Genomic DNA, 13,855 nt, shown 5'->3' with positions numbered 1-13,855 from the left:
TTTGGCTTGAGCCACTGGGTTATATAATTTACTGATACAGGGAACACTTGTTTAGGAGTGGGTTGAGTGGGAGGAAAGGGAAGAAATAAAAATGTAATCTTGGCCATGCTGAGTTTAAGAGGACCATCAGACCTCTATGTGAGATGTTGAGTAGGCAGGTGGATGTGTGAGTCTGGAGTTTAAGTAAGAGGTCACATCCTGGACCACATTAACAGATTACCCTCTGAGCATCTTCTCTGTCCCAGGCTCTGTGTTAGTTCTGGAGTGCTGTGATGAACATAAAAATAAATGTATTCTCAAGAGACATGAAGTAGATATCCATACAAATGTATCTTTTTTCTTTTTTAAGCAGAGTCTTGCTCTGTCACTCAGGCTGGAGTGTAGTGGTGCAATCTCAACTCACCGCAACCTCTGCCTCCCAGGTTCAAGCAATTCTTGTGCCTCAACCACCAAGTAGCTAGGATTACAGGTGTGCGCCATCATGCTCAGCTAACTTTTTTGTATTTTTTATTAGAGATGGGGTTTTGCCATGTTGGCAAGGCTGGTATTGAACTCCTGGCCTCAAGTGATCTGCCTGCCTGAGCCTCCCAAAGTTCTGGGATTACAGGCATGAGCCAACCTGCCCTGCCGTGTCAAATTATATCTAAGAGAGTATTAGAATGGGGCATTTGACCTGGCCAGGAACATCAGGGCAGGCTTCCCCAAAGAAATGCTGATTAAGCTAAAAGCTGAAACGGGTATTGACATGGTAGGCAGTAGATACTAGGCAAAGTAAGGAGGTAAGAGTGTTCCAGAGCAAACAATAGTTTTTGATTTTATGAGTGGCCGTTTTCATTCTTGGCATTGCAAAGGGAAATGAAAGAATGCCAAGAAGCATATCCTTAGAAGTAATAGTTATGCTTTTGAAAGGGCTGTTGTTTCTTCATATTTTAAAAGAATGCATGTACGTTGTATAAGTGACAAGCCATATAGATGGGCATGAATAGGAAAGGTAAAAATGATCCCAAATTCTACCACTCAAATTGGTAAACATTCTTTCAGACATTTTTCTGTGCACATATAAAAAGTATGTTAAGTTTACAGAAATGGGATCAGTGTATATGAAATACTGCAACATGTTTTCAGTGACACTGTTAAAATGTCAATTTTTTTTTTTTTTATTGCATTTTAGGTTTTGGGGTACATGTGAAAAACATGCAAGATTGTTGCATAGGTGCATACATGGCAGTGTTATTTGTTGCCTTCCTCCCCTTCACCTATATGTGGCATTTCTCCCCATGCTATCTCTCCCCAACTCCCCACTCCCCGCTGTCTCCCCCAGTTTTTAATGGCCAGTAGTATTCCATTATGTAAATATACCATAGTTGACTAATTCCCCTATTGCTAAGCACTTATTTAGATCGTTCCAAATGTCTTGTTTTGAAAAATTTTGCTTTGATAACTTCCTGAAATATAAACTTTTGGGAACTCAATTGTCTTCTTGGGATGAATTCCCAAAAGTACAGTTGTTAGGACAAAGGGCTCACACATTTAAAAATTGGAAATATTTTGTCAAACTACTCTTTAGAAAAGTAACACTAATTTGCATTGACACCAGCTGTGTGTTTATATGCCATTTGTCCTTGCCCTCTTTGACACTGGGTATCGTTAGACTTCATGTTTGCTTATTATCTTAGAGGAGAAAATGCTATGGTATTTCATGCATTTGTATTTCTTTGATTACTAGTGTGATTGTGTTTCATTTCACGTATTTATTGGTCATTTGTGCTTTTTTTTTTTTTTGTGAACTACCTTATGTCCTTTGCCTTGGTTTTCTCTTTGGTGTTTGTCATTTTCTTTTTAATTTTTTAATTATTATTTTTACAGAGATAGATGCTCACTTTGTCTCCTAGGCTAGAGTGCAATGTTATGATCATTGCTCACTGTAACCTTGAACTTCTGGGCTCTGGTGATCCTCCCACCTCAAGCCTCCTAAGTAGCTAGGACTACAGGTCTGCACCACCATGCCCAGCTAATTTTTAAAATTTTCTGTAGAGATGGGGTCTTTCTGTGTTGACCAGGCTGGTCCCGTACTCTTGGCCTCAAGCAGTCTTCCTGCCTTGGCCCCACAAAATGCTGGGATAAAGGTGTGAGCCACTGCATCTGACCTGTATTTGTTCCTTTTTCTTTTTGATTTATATGAGCTTACAAATTGGATACATTAACCCTTTTTTATGTGGACATTTTGAACAGGAGGAAAACACTTGACTCAAATGTAATTTTCTTTTCTATTTTTTTTTTTGAGACAGAGACTCACGCTATTGGCCAGGTTGGAGTGCAGTAGTATGAATACATGAACACAGTTCACTGCAGCCTCCACCTCCTGGGCTCAAGTGATCCTTCTGCCTCAGCCTCTTGGGTAGCTGACACCACAGGTGTGTGCCACCATGCCTGGCTAAGTTTTTAATATTTTGTAGAGATGGGCGGGGTCTTGCCATGTTGCCCAGGTTGGTCTTAAACTTCTGGGCTCAAGTGATCCTCCCACCTTGGTCTCTCAAAGTGCTAGGATTATAGGCATGAGCCACTGCTCCTGGCCTCTCTTTTTATTCTCTTAGATTTGTTTCCAGATATTTTATAGAAATTGGCCATTTTAACCTTCTTCTTTTCAAAATAATGATTCTTTAGAAGTTCAATCTACATTTAAAAGTCAGCATCTTTGCATGACCTGTTAGCTTTGAATTGATGGTTTAAATTCCAAAAATTTTTGGATTTGGGAGTTTCTTCTATTCTAGGAGGTTTTACTTACTTATTTATTTATTTGTCTTTTTGTTTTGAGACAGGGTCTTGTTCTGTCATCCAGGTTGAAGTGCAGTGGCGCACCTCAGCCTCCCAAGTAGCTGGGGCCATAGGTACATGCCATCACGCCCGGTTAACTTTTTAACTTTTCTGTAAAGACAGGGTCTCCCTTCCTAGGTTGCGCAGGCTGGTCTCAAATTTCTGGGCTCAAGTGATTCTCTCATCTCAGGCTCTAAAAGTGTTGAGATTTAAGGTGTGAGCCACCATGCCTAGCCCAGGAGTTCTTAACCTGAAGCCTTGCAGATCCTTAGGCCATCTGTGGATGGGGTTCAAGGAGATTGTGAACTTCAGGAATTATATACAGATGTATGTATGTATAATTTATTTCCTGAAGAAAGGTCCACAGAGTCTCAAAGGGGTCTAAGACCCCAAAATGTCAAGATCTACTGTTTCAGAGGTTGTGATTTATGTTAATTATTTTAAGGTTTGTGTTTTCCTTTTTCTTTGTGTAGGCATCAGGGATTTGGGGTACTCTCAGTAATATTGGCAAACCATGCCATCAAACTGCTAACTTCTCTCTTTCAAGACCTACAAGTGGAGGCCCTTCACAAGGTGAGGAGGTTATACTCATGGTGATCAGCATATTGATTGCTAGATTCACTTCTGGCCATGCTAGCTTGATCCATCAACTCAGGTTGTTTTTCTGCCTGAGTGGTATCATTAATTTCCCTTTGATATTGTTGCCTTCAGGGTTGGGAGACAGATGGACCTCCTGCAGCTCTGAGCATTATGGCTCAGAGCACCTCCATACAGAGGATTCAACGGCTGATTGACTCTGTCCCACTGATGAACCTACTCTTGACGTTACTTTCAACTTCCTACAGAAAGGTGGGTGGGAGTCAATCCACTGATAATTTGGAAGAATGTCTCATAATTGTGTGTATATGTACAAATATATATATAGTACGTATACACTATATGTATATACTATACATATAGTCAGTCTTATTCATTTTGAGGTTACACACACATATACATATATATAATGTATATATAATTGTGTGTGTATGTACATATATACATATATACACATATGTATACATACATATATACATGTGTATACATACATACATATGTCTATACATACATACATATATATGTGTATACATACATATATACACATGTGTGTATACATACATATATACATATGTGTGTATACATATATACATATATACACATATATGTATATGTGTGTACATATATACATATATACACATATATGTATATATGTGTGTACATACACAATTATATATACATTATATGTGTGTGTGTGTGTGTGTGTGTGTAACCTTCTTGAAATGAATAAGACTGACTATACACCATGACCTTTATAGATCCAAAGTTGTGATAATGGTGTTGAAGAAGAAATTCTTTTTTTTTTTTTGAGACAGAGTCTTGCTCTGTCACCCAGGCTGGAGTGCAGTGGCGCAATCTCGGCTCACTGCAGCTTCTGAGTCCCGGGTTCAAGCAATTTTCCTCCCTCAGCCTCCCAAGTAGCGGGTCCTACAGCTGCATGCCACCACGCCCAGCTAATTTTTTGTATTTTTAGTAGAGATGGGGTTTTACCATGTTGGCCAGGATGGTCTTGATCTCCTGACCTCATGATCCACTCGCCTTGGGCCCCCAAAGTGCTGGATTACAGGCATGAGCCACTGCACCCGGCCAGAAGTGAGAATTCTTAACTGGTTGAATCTGTCCAAACATTTAAATCAGTTATTGATTATCAGTATTGTGATACACGTGGCTACGTGGTGATTTGTGATGATTGGCATACTGAAGCAGAAGCATAGAGGACACTGTAGTAACATTCCGTTTTTCAGTTCTTGTCCACATCTCTGGTTAGTAGTGTTTTTGTGGGATAAAGCGGTGAAGGTCCTTAAGGGAGCCATTAAGAGGCATACTTCTTGGATTTAGAAAAAAGATAATGAGATATGGAGAAAGTTTTCATGTGGTGAATGAGATTAAGTAGGATAGCTCTGGTTTTGTAATTGTCATTTTCCTAGGCATGCGTCCTGCAGCGGCAGAGGAAGGGCTCCATGAGCAGTGATGCCAGTGCCTCTACTGACTCCAATACTTACTATGAGGATGATTTCAGTAGCACGGAGGAGGACAGCAGCCAAGGTAGAGGCCACTCTTTTCTCTCTCCCCGAGATAAGCTATAGAGTGCAGCAGGAGTATTCTCAGCAGGTTCTTGTAGTTTCCTGAACAAACAAAAGCTTCCATTTTGTTTTCACCTGCTTAGCCTGGACCTTGGTTTTATGTGCACTCAAAGATGACATGTTATTTAAGAGTAAGTTGAGCTGTTGAGGAATGAATGATGGACACAACTTTCAGCCAAGCCCAGGTTACTTTCCATTCCTTTTCCTCCAAAATCAGAAAACATCTCAATTGTTGCATATTTCTTCTTATCTGTTGACCTCTGCTCTAAGCTTTCTCAGTGAAACTCAAAAGGTCACAAGTGAGGTGTTGGGTTTGGATGTTGTCATAGGCGTAGTTTAGGGAAGCTTGAGTAGAGAAACCTAATCCTGTGGTAGTGAACACACTGGCATGCCCTCCTGCCTTAATTTGATGAGAGTGAATAAGGTAAGTACCTCAGATTCTTTCATAGTCAGGTTTGTGGGAGCAATGTGAAATACGAAGGGAGGTGTGATTCTTACATCCTGTGATTTATGGTTGATAAGGCAAGTATAAATTTGCTCTTGAAAATGTTTTACTAGTAAAATAATGTGAAGTTGTTTCTCTTTCTTTGTTGGGCTCCTTAAAGAAAAAATAAATCAGTTTTATTGGGGTATAATTAACATGCAGTAAGGTGCTCTTATTTTATGTATGCATTTAGATGAGTTTTGATAAATATATGCAACCTTGTAACCACCATCACAATCGGGATATTCTTGTGTTCCTTTTGACTTAAGCACTTTTAGGAAGCAGATACACTAAAAACATTTTTTAAAAATTTATTTTTGTTACTTTCTCTTTCTCTATTCAGATGATGACAGTGAACCTATTTTGGGGCAATGGTTTGAGGAGACTATTTCTCCCAGTAAAGAGAAAGCAGCACCTCCGCCCCCTCCCCCACCTCCTCCACTGGAAAGCTCTCCTCGGGTTAAAAGCCCTAGTAAGCAGACCTCTGGTGAGAAGGGCAACATTTTGGCGAGTCGCAAAGATCCTGAGTTGGTAAGAGTAGGTTTTTAAGGTTTAGGGGAAGTGGATATGGGGGGCTAGGGGTATGAGAAGTAGATCATTTGAACTATTTTTAGGTTGAATAACTGTAATGTTTAAAGATATTTTTGCTTAGGACTTACATGTCTTGATTAAGTTTCATTAAATAACTTGTATGACAGTTACTGTTTCTCTACTAGCCTTTAGAATTGATCAGAAGTAGGTTTGAAACTTACTTCTATCACTTAATGGCTTCGTGACCTTGGGCAAGAATCTGAATTTTTTCCAGCCTTGGTTTTGTCTCCTATCATATGAGAGTGATTGTACCTGCATCTAAAGGTGTTGTGACATCTTAAAGAGAGACTATTTGTAAAGTGCTTAGCATAGGTCTGATACATCATAAGTGCCTGCTGTGGTTGAACTGTTGGTTCAGCCAGTATTGATTATCTAGTAAGTGTCAGTTCCCGTTCTGATGATGTGAGTGAGGTAGATATAATTCTTGCCTTCATATAGCTTATAGTCTAGTCAAGGATGTGGACATAAAACATTTATACAATAATTCAATTTAATTTTAGTAGGGAAATGAAGAGCCAGAAATTCTATATATGTGTAATAATCATTAATATAGGCTTCAGGATTGAATATATCAGTAATGAATTGGAGCTGGACAGAGGACCTTAGGAGAACAAAAGAATTGGATCAGTCTAGTTGGAAATCCTGTTACAAAATGCACTATTTTATAACCTCTGTTATGTTAAACTGGAATACCATTTTGTGTAACTGGTAGAATTACATGGGAAAGACTCTCATAATTAAACTTAGGCCCATTGTAAGTGATTTAAAATCTGATTCTTTAATTCATCGTGTTTATTGCATGAGAACTATCAGGATATTTTATTTTATCTTTGTAATCAGAGTTTGTAGGAATGCTGGGCTTATGACCTGATAAGAGCTGTTTTTGTGTGTTCCTTTCAGTTCTTAGGTCTGGCTTCCAACATTTTGAACTTCATCACCTCTTCCATGTTGAACTCTCGGAACAATTTTATCCGAAACTATCTGAGTGTATCTCTTTCGGAACACCATATGGCCACCCTAGCCAGTATCATCAAGGAGGTGGACAAAGATGGACTCAAGGGTCAGTAGACAAGATATGTGCCTGGTGGATTTTTTTTCTCATGGAGTTTGGCTGTTGACAGAGAGGTGTGGTGCAGTCAATAACTACTTAAATAATTGGCTTTTCTACTTGTTTTCAAGGTTCATCAGATGAAGAGTTTGCTGCAGCTCTCTATCACTTCAACCACTCTCTGGTAACCTCTGACCTTCAGTCACCTAACCTGCAGGTTGGTGTGTGCTGTGACCATCTAGACAAGAGCTCATTAGACCAGCTTCCGTAGGCTGTAGCTCCAATTGTTTTTTTGTTTGTTTGTTTTTTGAGATGGAGTCTTGCTGTGTCACCCAAGCTGGAGTACAGTGACGTGATCTCGGCTTGCTGCAACCTCCATCTCCTGGGTTCAATTGTTCTGCCTCAGCTTCCCAAGTAGCTGGGATTACAGGCGCATGCCACCATACCTGGCTAATTTTTGTATTTTATGCAGAGACGGGGTTTCACAGTGTTGGCCAGGCTGGTCTTGAACTCCTGACCTCAAATGATCCACCTGCCTTGGCCTCCCAAAGTGTTGGGATTACAAGTATGAACCACTGCGCCTGGCCTTGTAGCTCCAATTGTTAAGGAACAGTTTGCCATTAAATCCCCTCCCTGGAAAGAGCATTGAGAGGTGATTCTAGTATGTCCCTGTGTCTTATATTTAGGATCATTTCGAGAAAAAAAAAAAATGTTTCCTTTATCCTAAGTCAGTAAGCTTAAAGAAGGAAAACCCACAAAAACAAACAGAAACTCCTGATGATTATGTTAGCAGAAAAGTAGACAAATACACAAGCAGACAATTTATATAAAAAGAATTATAAGTGGTCGATAAACAGAGGAAAAATGTTTAGCATCCTTAGTAACTGAAGAAAGACAAGTTAAACTTTGTGTTTTAAAAGAATCCATCAAATTATAGGAGATAGATGCTCTCATATACATTTGTACTTGCAAACCCACCACCAGCACACATGGTTCTCTCCCCACTGAAGCAGCTGTTGTCTTGACTTCTAAATCTCAAGTTCCTGATGTCCTTAGTCACGTATTTATATATATGTGTATCTACATATATAATCCATATTCCCTACGTTTAAAAAAAGTTTTACAAATTGCTTGTAATTTTTTTTTTTTTTTGAGACAGAGTTTCACTCTGTCACCAGGTGCCAGGCTGGAGTGCAGTGGCACGACCTCGGCTCACTGCAACCTCCGCCTCCCGGGTTCAAGCAATTCTCCTGCCTCAGCCTCCCAAGTAGCTGGGACTACAGGCGTGCGCCACCACCCCCAGCTAATTTTTTTGTATTTTTAGTAGAGACGGGGTTTCACCATGTTGGCCAGGATGGTCTCCATCTCTCGACCTCGTGATCCGCCTGCCTCGGCCTCCCAAAGTGCTGGGATTACAGGCGTGAGCCACCATGCCTGGCCTGCTTGTAGTTTTATAGTAAATGACATCAAGCTCTATGTAATCTTTTCAGGCTCTTTTTGTCATATATTATGATATAGTACTATACTGCCAAGATTCATCTATATTGTTATTTATTTCTGTAGTTCTTGTTTGGACTACTCTATGATATTCCACTATGTTTGTGACTCAGAACCACAGTGAGATACTACTTCACTTACACCCATTAGGTGTAAGTGAGCAAATGTAATCCATCCATACAATGACTGTTAACACAGCCTTCAGAAGGAAAGAAAGTCTGACTCATGCTGTGATGTGGATGAACCTTAAAGGCAGAATACTAAATAAATCAGTCACCAAAGCACAAGTACAACCCTGTATGGTTCCACTTATGAGGGACTTAGGTAGTCAAAGTCATAGAGACAGAAAGTAGAGTGGTGGATGCCTGGGGGAGGGAGGAGGGGAAATGGGGACTTGGTGTTGAGTGTGTGAAGTGTTTCACTTGGGAAAGATGAAAACGTTTTGGACGTGGATGGTAGTAAGGGTTGCAGAATAATGTGTATGCACTTAATGCCACAGAACTGTTCATGCAAAAGTGTTTGAAATGGTAAATTTTATGTTATGATATTTTACCATACAAGACAAATAAAACAAAAATAGTGCTTGGTACCTAGTACTAGTAACTACTAAATGTTAACTGTCTTTATAATTGTATTATTATTTAATATTATTGCAGTCTCTTCGTTCATTTGTTCAATAAATACTTATTGAGAATCTACTATGTACCAGGTACTATTATAGACACTGAAGAAATAAACATAACTTGAATTAGTGTGAGATCATGAAAAAGGAGGGAGATATGGCATAGGACATTTTGCAGAGATCATGGGCCATTATTTGAATGGGGTGAAGAGCATGGAAAGGAGGGAGTCTTGGATATTGCCTGAGTTTAAAACTCAAATGAGAGTAGAAGGATGCTATTGTCATTAATAGGGTCAGGAAAGTCAGGAAGGAGAGTTGGTTTGGGGGTAAGAGAGATTGGGTTTTGTTTTATTTATTTATTTATTTTTAGAGGTGAGGATCTTACTATATCTCCCAAGCTGGTCTTGAACTCTGGGCTCAAGCCTTACTCTTGCCCTCAGCCTTTTGGGACTATGCATGTATGCCACCATGCCCAGCTAGTTGCTAGTTTTTTTTTTTTTTTTTTTTTTTAAGAGATGATGTTTCACTATGTTGCCCATGCTGCTCTAACTCCTGACCCAAGTGATCTTCTTCCCACTTCAGTCTTGGGTATAGCTGGGACTGTAGGTGTGAGACATTGCTTGGCCTAAGGTTTCAGTTTAATGATGATGAAGTTTTGGGTGCCAGTGTCTAGAATATAGTTGGGAATGTGAGTCTGAAATTCAGGAATTAAACTGGGACAGTTTTTGAAGTAATGAGAAACAGTGAGACTAGCAAGAGAGCTGAAGGCTGAGGCTGAACCCTCAGAAATGCCAGTATGAAAGAGGAGTGGAGGGCTGGGCGTGGTGGCTCATGCCTGTAATCCCAGCACTTTGGGAGGCCGAGGCGGGTGGATCACGAGGTGAAGAGATAGAGACCATCCTGGCCAACATGGTGAAACCCTGTGTCTACTAAAAATACAAAAATTAGCTGGGCATGGTGGTGTGCACTTGTAGTTCCAACTACTTGGGAGGCTGAGGCAGGAGACTTGCTTGAACCTTGGAGGTAGAGGTTGCAGTGAGCTGAGATTGTGCCACTGCACTTCAGCCTGGGCAACAGAGCGAGACTCCATCTAAAGAAAAAAAAAAATAACGGCCAAGCATGGTGGCTCATACCTATAACCATAGCACTTTGGGAGGCCAAGGTGGGCAGATCACCTTAGGTCAGGAGTTCGAGACCAGCGTGACCAACATGGTAAAACCTTGTCCATACTGAAAATACAAGATTACCTGGGTGTGGTGGTGCATGCCTGTAAACCTAGCTACTTGGGAGGCTGAGGCAGGAGAATCGCATGAACCTGGGAGGTGGAGGTTGTGGTGAGCCAAGATCGCACCATTGCACTCCAGCCTGGGCAAAAAGAGTGAAACTCCATCTCAAAAAGAAGAAAGAGGAGTGGAGGAAGGAAGGGCTCAGCCAGAGTTCTGCTGCTAGATGGACTGTGGTACAGTTTGACTTTTTAGAGAGTCAGTTACCTTACTTAAAGCTGAGAAGGAAGGATGGGAGTGGGAGGGAAAGACCAAGTTCCTGTGGAATGTTCGCTCATGTTTGTGGCTCTGAGGCCTGAAAAACTGACACAAAGATGAAAAACAAAAGCTAAAAAAAAGTGTTAAAAAATAGCATTATAAGGAATATATGTTACTTATCCCTATTTATGGCTAGATACGCCCCTTGATTTGAACATTTAGATTTTTCCATTATTAGAATTGTGCTACAGTTAGTATTTTTCTTGTAGCTCAGGAAGATTTATTTATTTTTTTTAATTGTTTCACTGAACTTAGGGATTGAGAAATTGTTTATGACTGTGTTGAGCATAGTGGTTAAGAACATGGGTGTGGAGGCCGGGCACTGTGTCACTTTGGGAGGCTGAGGCAGCGGATCACTTGAGGCCAGAAGTTTAATACAAACCCTGCCAATGAGGTGAAACCCTGTCTCTAGTAAAAATAAAAAAATTAGCCAGGCGTGGTGGCACATGCCTGTAATCCCAGCTACTTAGTAGGCTGAGGCACAAGAATCACTTGCACCTGGGAGGTGGAGGTTGCAGTGAGCTGAGATTGCACAGTTGCACTCCAGCCTGGGTGACTGAGTGAGATTCTATCTCACAAAAAGAAAAAAGAAGTACATGATTTTAGAGATAAACCTGGGTTTACCACTTAGAGACCTTAAAACTTTGGTCATGTTCTTCATCTTCCCTCATCAGTGACAAGGAGCACATAGTACTTCCTGTCACATCCAAGGAGCACATGATACTTCCTGCCTGGTACATCCAGTGTGACAACAGTGTATGCTCTGTGCTTAGCTCAACCTATAGTAACTGCCCAGTGCACGGAAACTGCTCCTGAGGCCAGTGACATTTTGCGTAACATTCATTTCCAAGGAAGGGTCCTTGAGCATGTAGTATAAGAATACAAATTAATTTGGCAGACTTAGAAATGTATACTACATCCTGCAGTAACGATGCTTTGTGTCTTCTGAAGCCAAATGAGAAAGCAGGCATCTGTCTGGTTTTCCATTGGCATCTTGCTCAGTTTGTGTGTGTGTGTTTAAGAAGATAATTTGCAGCTTAATTAACTGTGTTGAAAATTAATTCTTATGTGAAAGACATGCTGCACGTGGAGGTAAAGAACAGCCTTGATGAGTTCTAGGTGCTTAGAGCTCTCACAGGCTCTGCTCATACTGCCAGTGCAAGTTGTTGGATCTATATGTTGTTGGATCTTCCCCTTTTGGGTGTTATTTGTATTATGTAACTGATTATGAAAGTAAAACTATTAGCTGTTACAGTTGTTCAAGAAGTTTGCTTTCAAAGGCAACAGCTTTTCATATTTTGTCCATTTACAAAATGATCCTGATTCTGCTCATCTCAGTGCCTTTTTCCGTTTTCAGTAGCCCATAACTGACACTCATTAAGTGTAGACGTTAATTAGGTTAGATCAGTAAGTTTTCATTCATGTTTTTCTCATTTGTTGACCTAAATGATCTTTATCCAGACTATTCCAAAATCTGAATTTCTAGGTCCTTTCTTTAAAATACTGTGTCCAATGTTAAAACAAACAAACTTACTTTTGAGAACGTGAGTAACCTTTTGACTTTATCGCACGTCTGTTTCCTGATGGTCTCTTCCATGTCTTTCTTGTCAGAACACACTGTTGCAGCAGTTGGGAGTGGCTCCTTTTTCTGAGGGCCCTTGGCCCTTGTACATTCACCCTCAAAGCCTCTCTGTGCTTTCACGCCTCCTGCTCATCTGGCAACATAAAGCCAGTGCTCAAGGTGACCCTGACGTCCCTGAATGCCTTAAAGTCTGGGACAGGTAAGATGCCTCCAAGAGAAGGCCTATAGAGAAGGGAGAAGGTTATTTCCTTTTTTATTTGTTTGACTTCTTTGTAGTTAATCTGTGGCTTTGAGGCGTTGCTGTAATGTTTAGAGTGGGGAGGGTAGAAGAGGGATGGAGTTGGAGATGGGCTGGGCTGTTAAAAAAACAAGTATGTCAACTTTGGTCTGGAAATAAAATTTTCCTGCAGCACATGGGGGATTTGGTTATAATCATTAGATGGAACCACAATCTTGAACAGAACTAATTTTATGCTGACCTGTTTTTTTGAAAGACAAGCAGGGAAGTCAACTCTGTCCTTGGTTATTTTGCTTTCAGCATGAAACCACTTAGAGGAACTTGCAGTCTTTTTTGGACAAATTTTAAAGAATTTTTTTCCTTGGGGGAAGCTCAGATTAATCATCTAAATCCTCTTTAGATGGACCTGTATTTGCCATTTTTGTTTACATGGTTAGAAGTCTTCAAAGCAGTTTGTTTTCCTAAAAGGCTTTGCTTTCTGTTCCCCATTCTAGGATCAAATAGCCCTAATGCTGGATTTGAGAAATCATAAACCTCCTTGAATGCCAAAGACCCACTGTATTTTTTCCTGGTGGAATCTTACAAAAAGGCTGAGAGGGTAGGGGGGTGCAATGAGGGAAACCCTTATTAAAACACAAATCTCTTTCCTAATAGCCAAAGGCAGTGGAAACAGTTGGCTACATTCATTCCTTTTTTGCTTAAAAGCTCTTCTGACAAGTTCTCTGAATAGTATAATTTCTTTTTTATTACTTTACAGTCTGTTATTTTTGACTATTATCATGCAGTGATTTTTAACCTGTAGTGTGCACTCTCCAAACTAGAATTAAATGATGGAATCAAAGTAGGGGAAAAGTAATTGAATTGGTTCTACCTGTCCAGGTTTATTAATCAGAAAGGAATAATAGCAACATTTTTGTGGGAAGCTTGTAGTACTTTTCATTGTCACAAATGACAGGGTGGGCATTACACTCCTGTGGCCACAATTGAGAGAGCTGAAGAACTCTTGAAAATGTTTTTGTGTCTGGGCGCAGTGGCTCATGCCTGTAATCCCAGCATTTTGGGATGCTGAGGCAGGTGGATCACTTGAGATCAGGAGTTCCAGACCAGCCTGGCCAACATGGTAAAACCCTGTCTCTACTTAAAATACAAAAATTAACTGGGCATGGTGGTGCATACCTGTAATCCTAACTACTCTGGAGGCTGAGGCAGGAAAATTGCTTGAAACTGGGAGGCAGAGGTTGCAATGAGTCCAGATCAT

General features: G+C 40.4%; 1 protein-coding gene across 4 annotated transcripts in view; it reads left to right on the top strand.

The window, feature by feature from the left end:
• Positions 1–13,855, top strand: part of UBR4 (ubiquitin protein ligase E3 component n-recognin 4) — a 139,581-nt gene that overhangs the window by 18,990 nt on the left and 106,736 nt on the right. For all 4 annotated transcript variants that reach the window (XM_021668430.2, XM_064363364.1, XM_064363365.1 and 1 more), the window contains exons 12-18: positions 3,288–3,387; positions 3,526–3,663; positions 4,839–4,956; positions 5,822–6,009; positions 6,970–7,129; positions 7,249–7,334; positions 12,389–12,558. In XM_021668430.2, coding sequence (XP_021524105.2) covers positions 3,288–3,387; positions 3,526–3,663; positions 4,839–4,956; positions 5,822–6,009; positions 6,970–7,129; positions 7,249–7,334; positions 12,389–12,558 — 960 coding nt within the window. The remainder of the gene's footprint in view (positions 1–3,287; positions 3,388–3,525; positions 3,664–4,838; positions 4,957–5,821; positions 6,010–6,969; positions 7,130–7,248; positions 7,335–12,388; positions 12,559–13,855) is intronic.

Source organism: Aotus nancymaae, unplaced genomic scaffold (genome assembly GCF_030222135.1).
Source record: "Aotus nancymaae isolate 86718 unplaced genomic scaffold, 86718_ANA_hifiasm-v0.15.2.pri h1tg000053l, whole genome shotgun sequence".
Taxonomy (NCBI): Eukaryota; Metazoa; Chordata; class Mammalia; order Primates; family Aotidae; genus Aotus; species Aotus nancymaae.
This window is presented reverse-complemented; position numbering and strand designations above follow the sequence as displayed.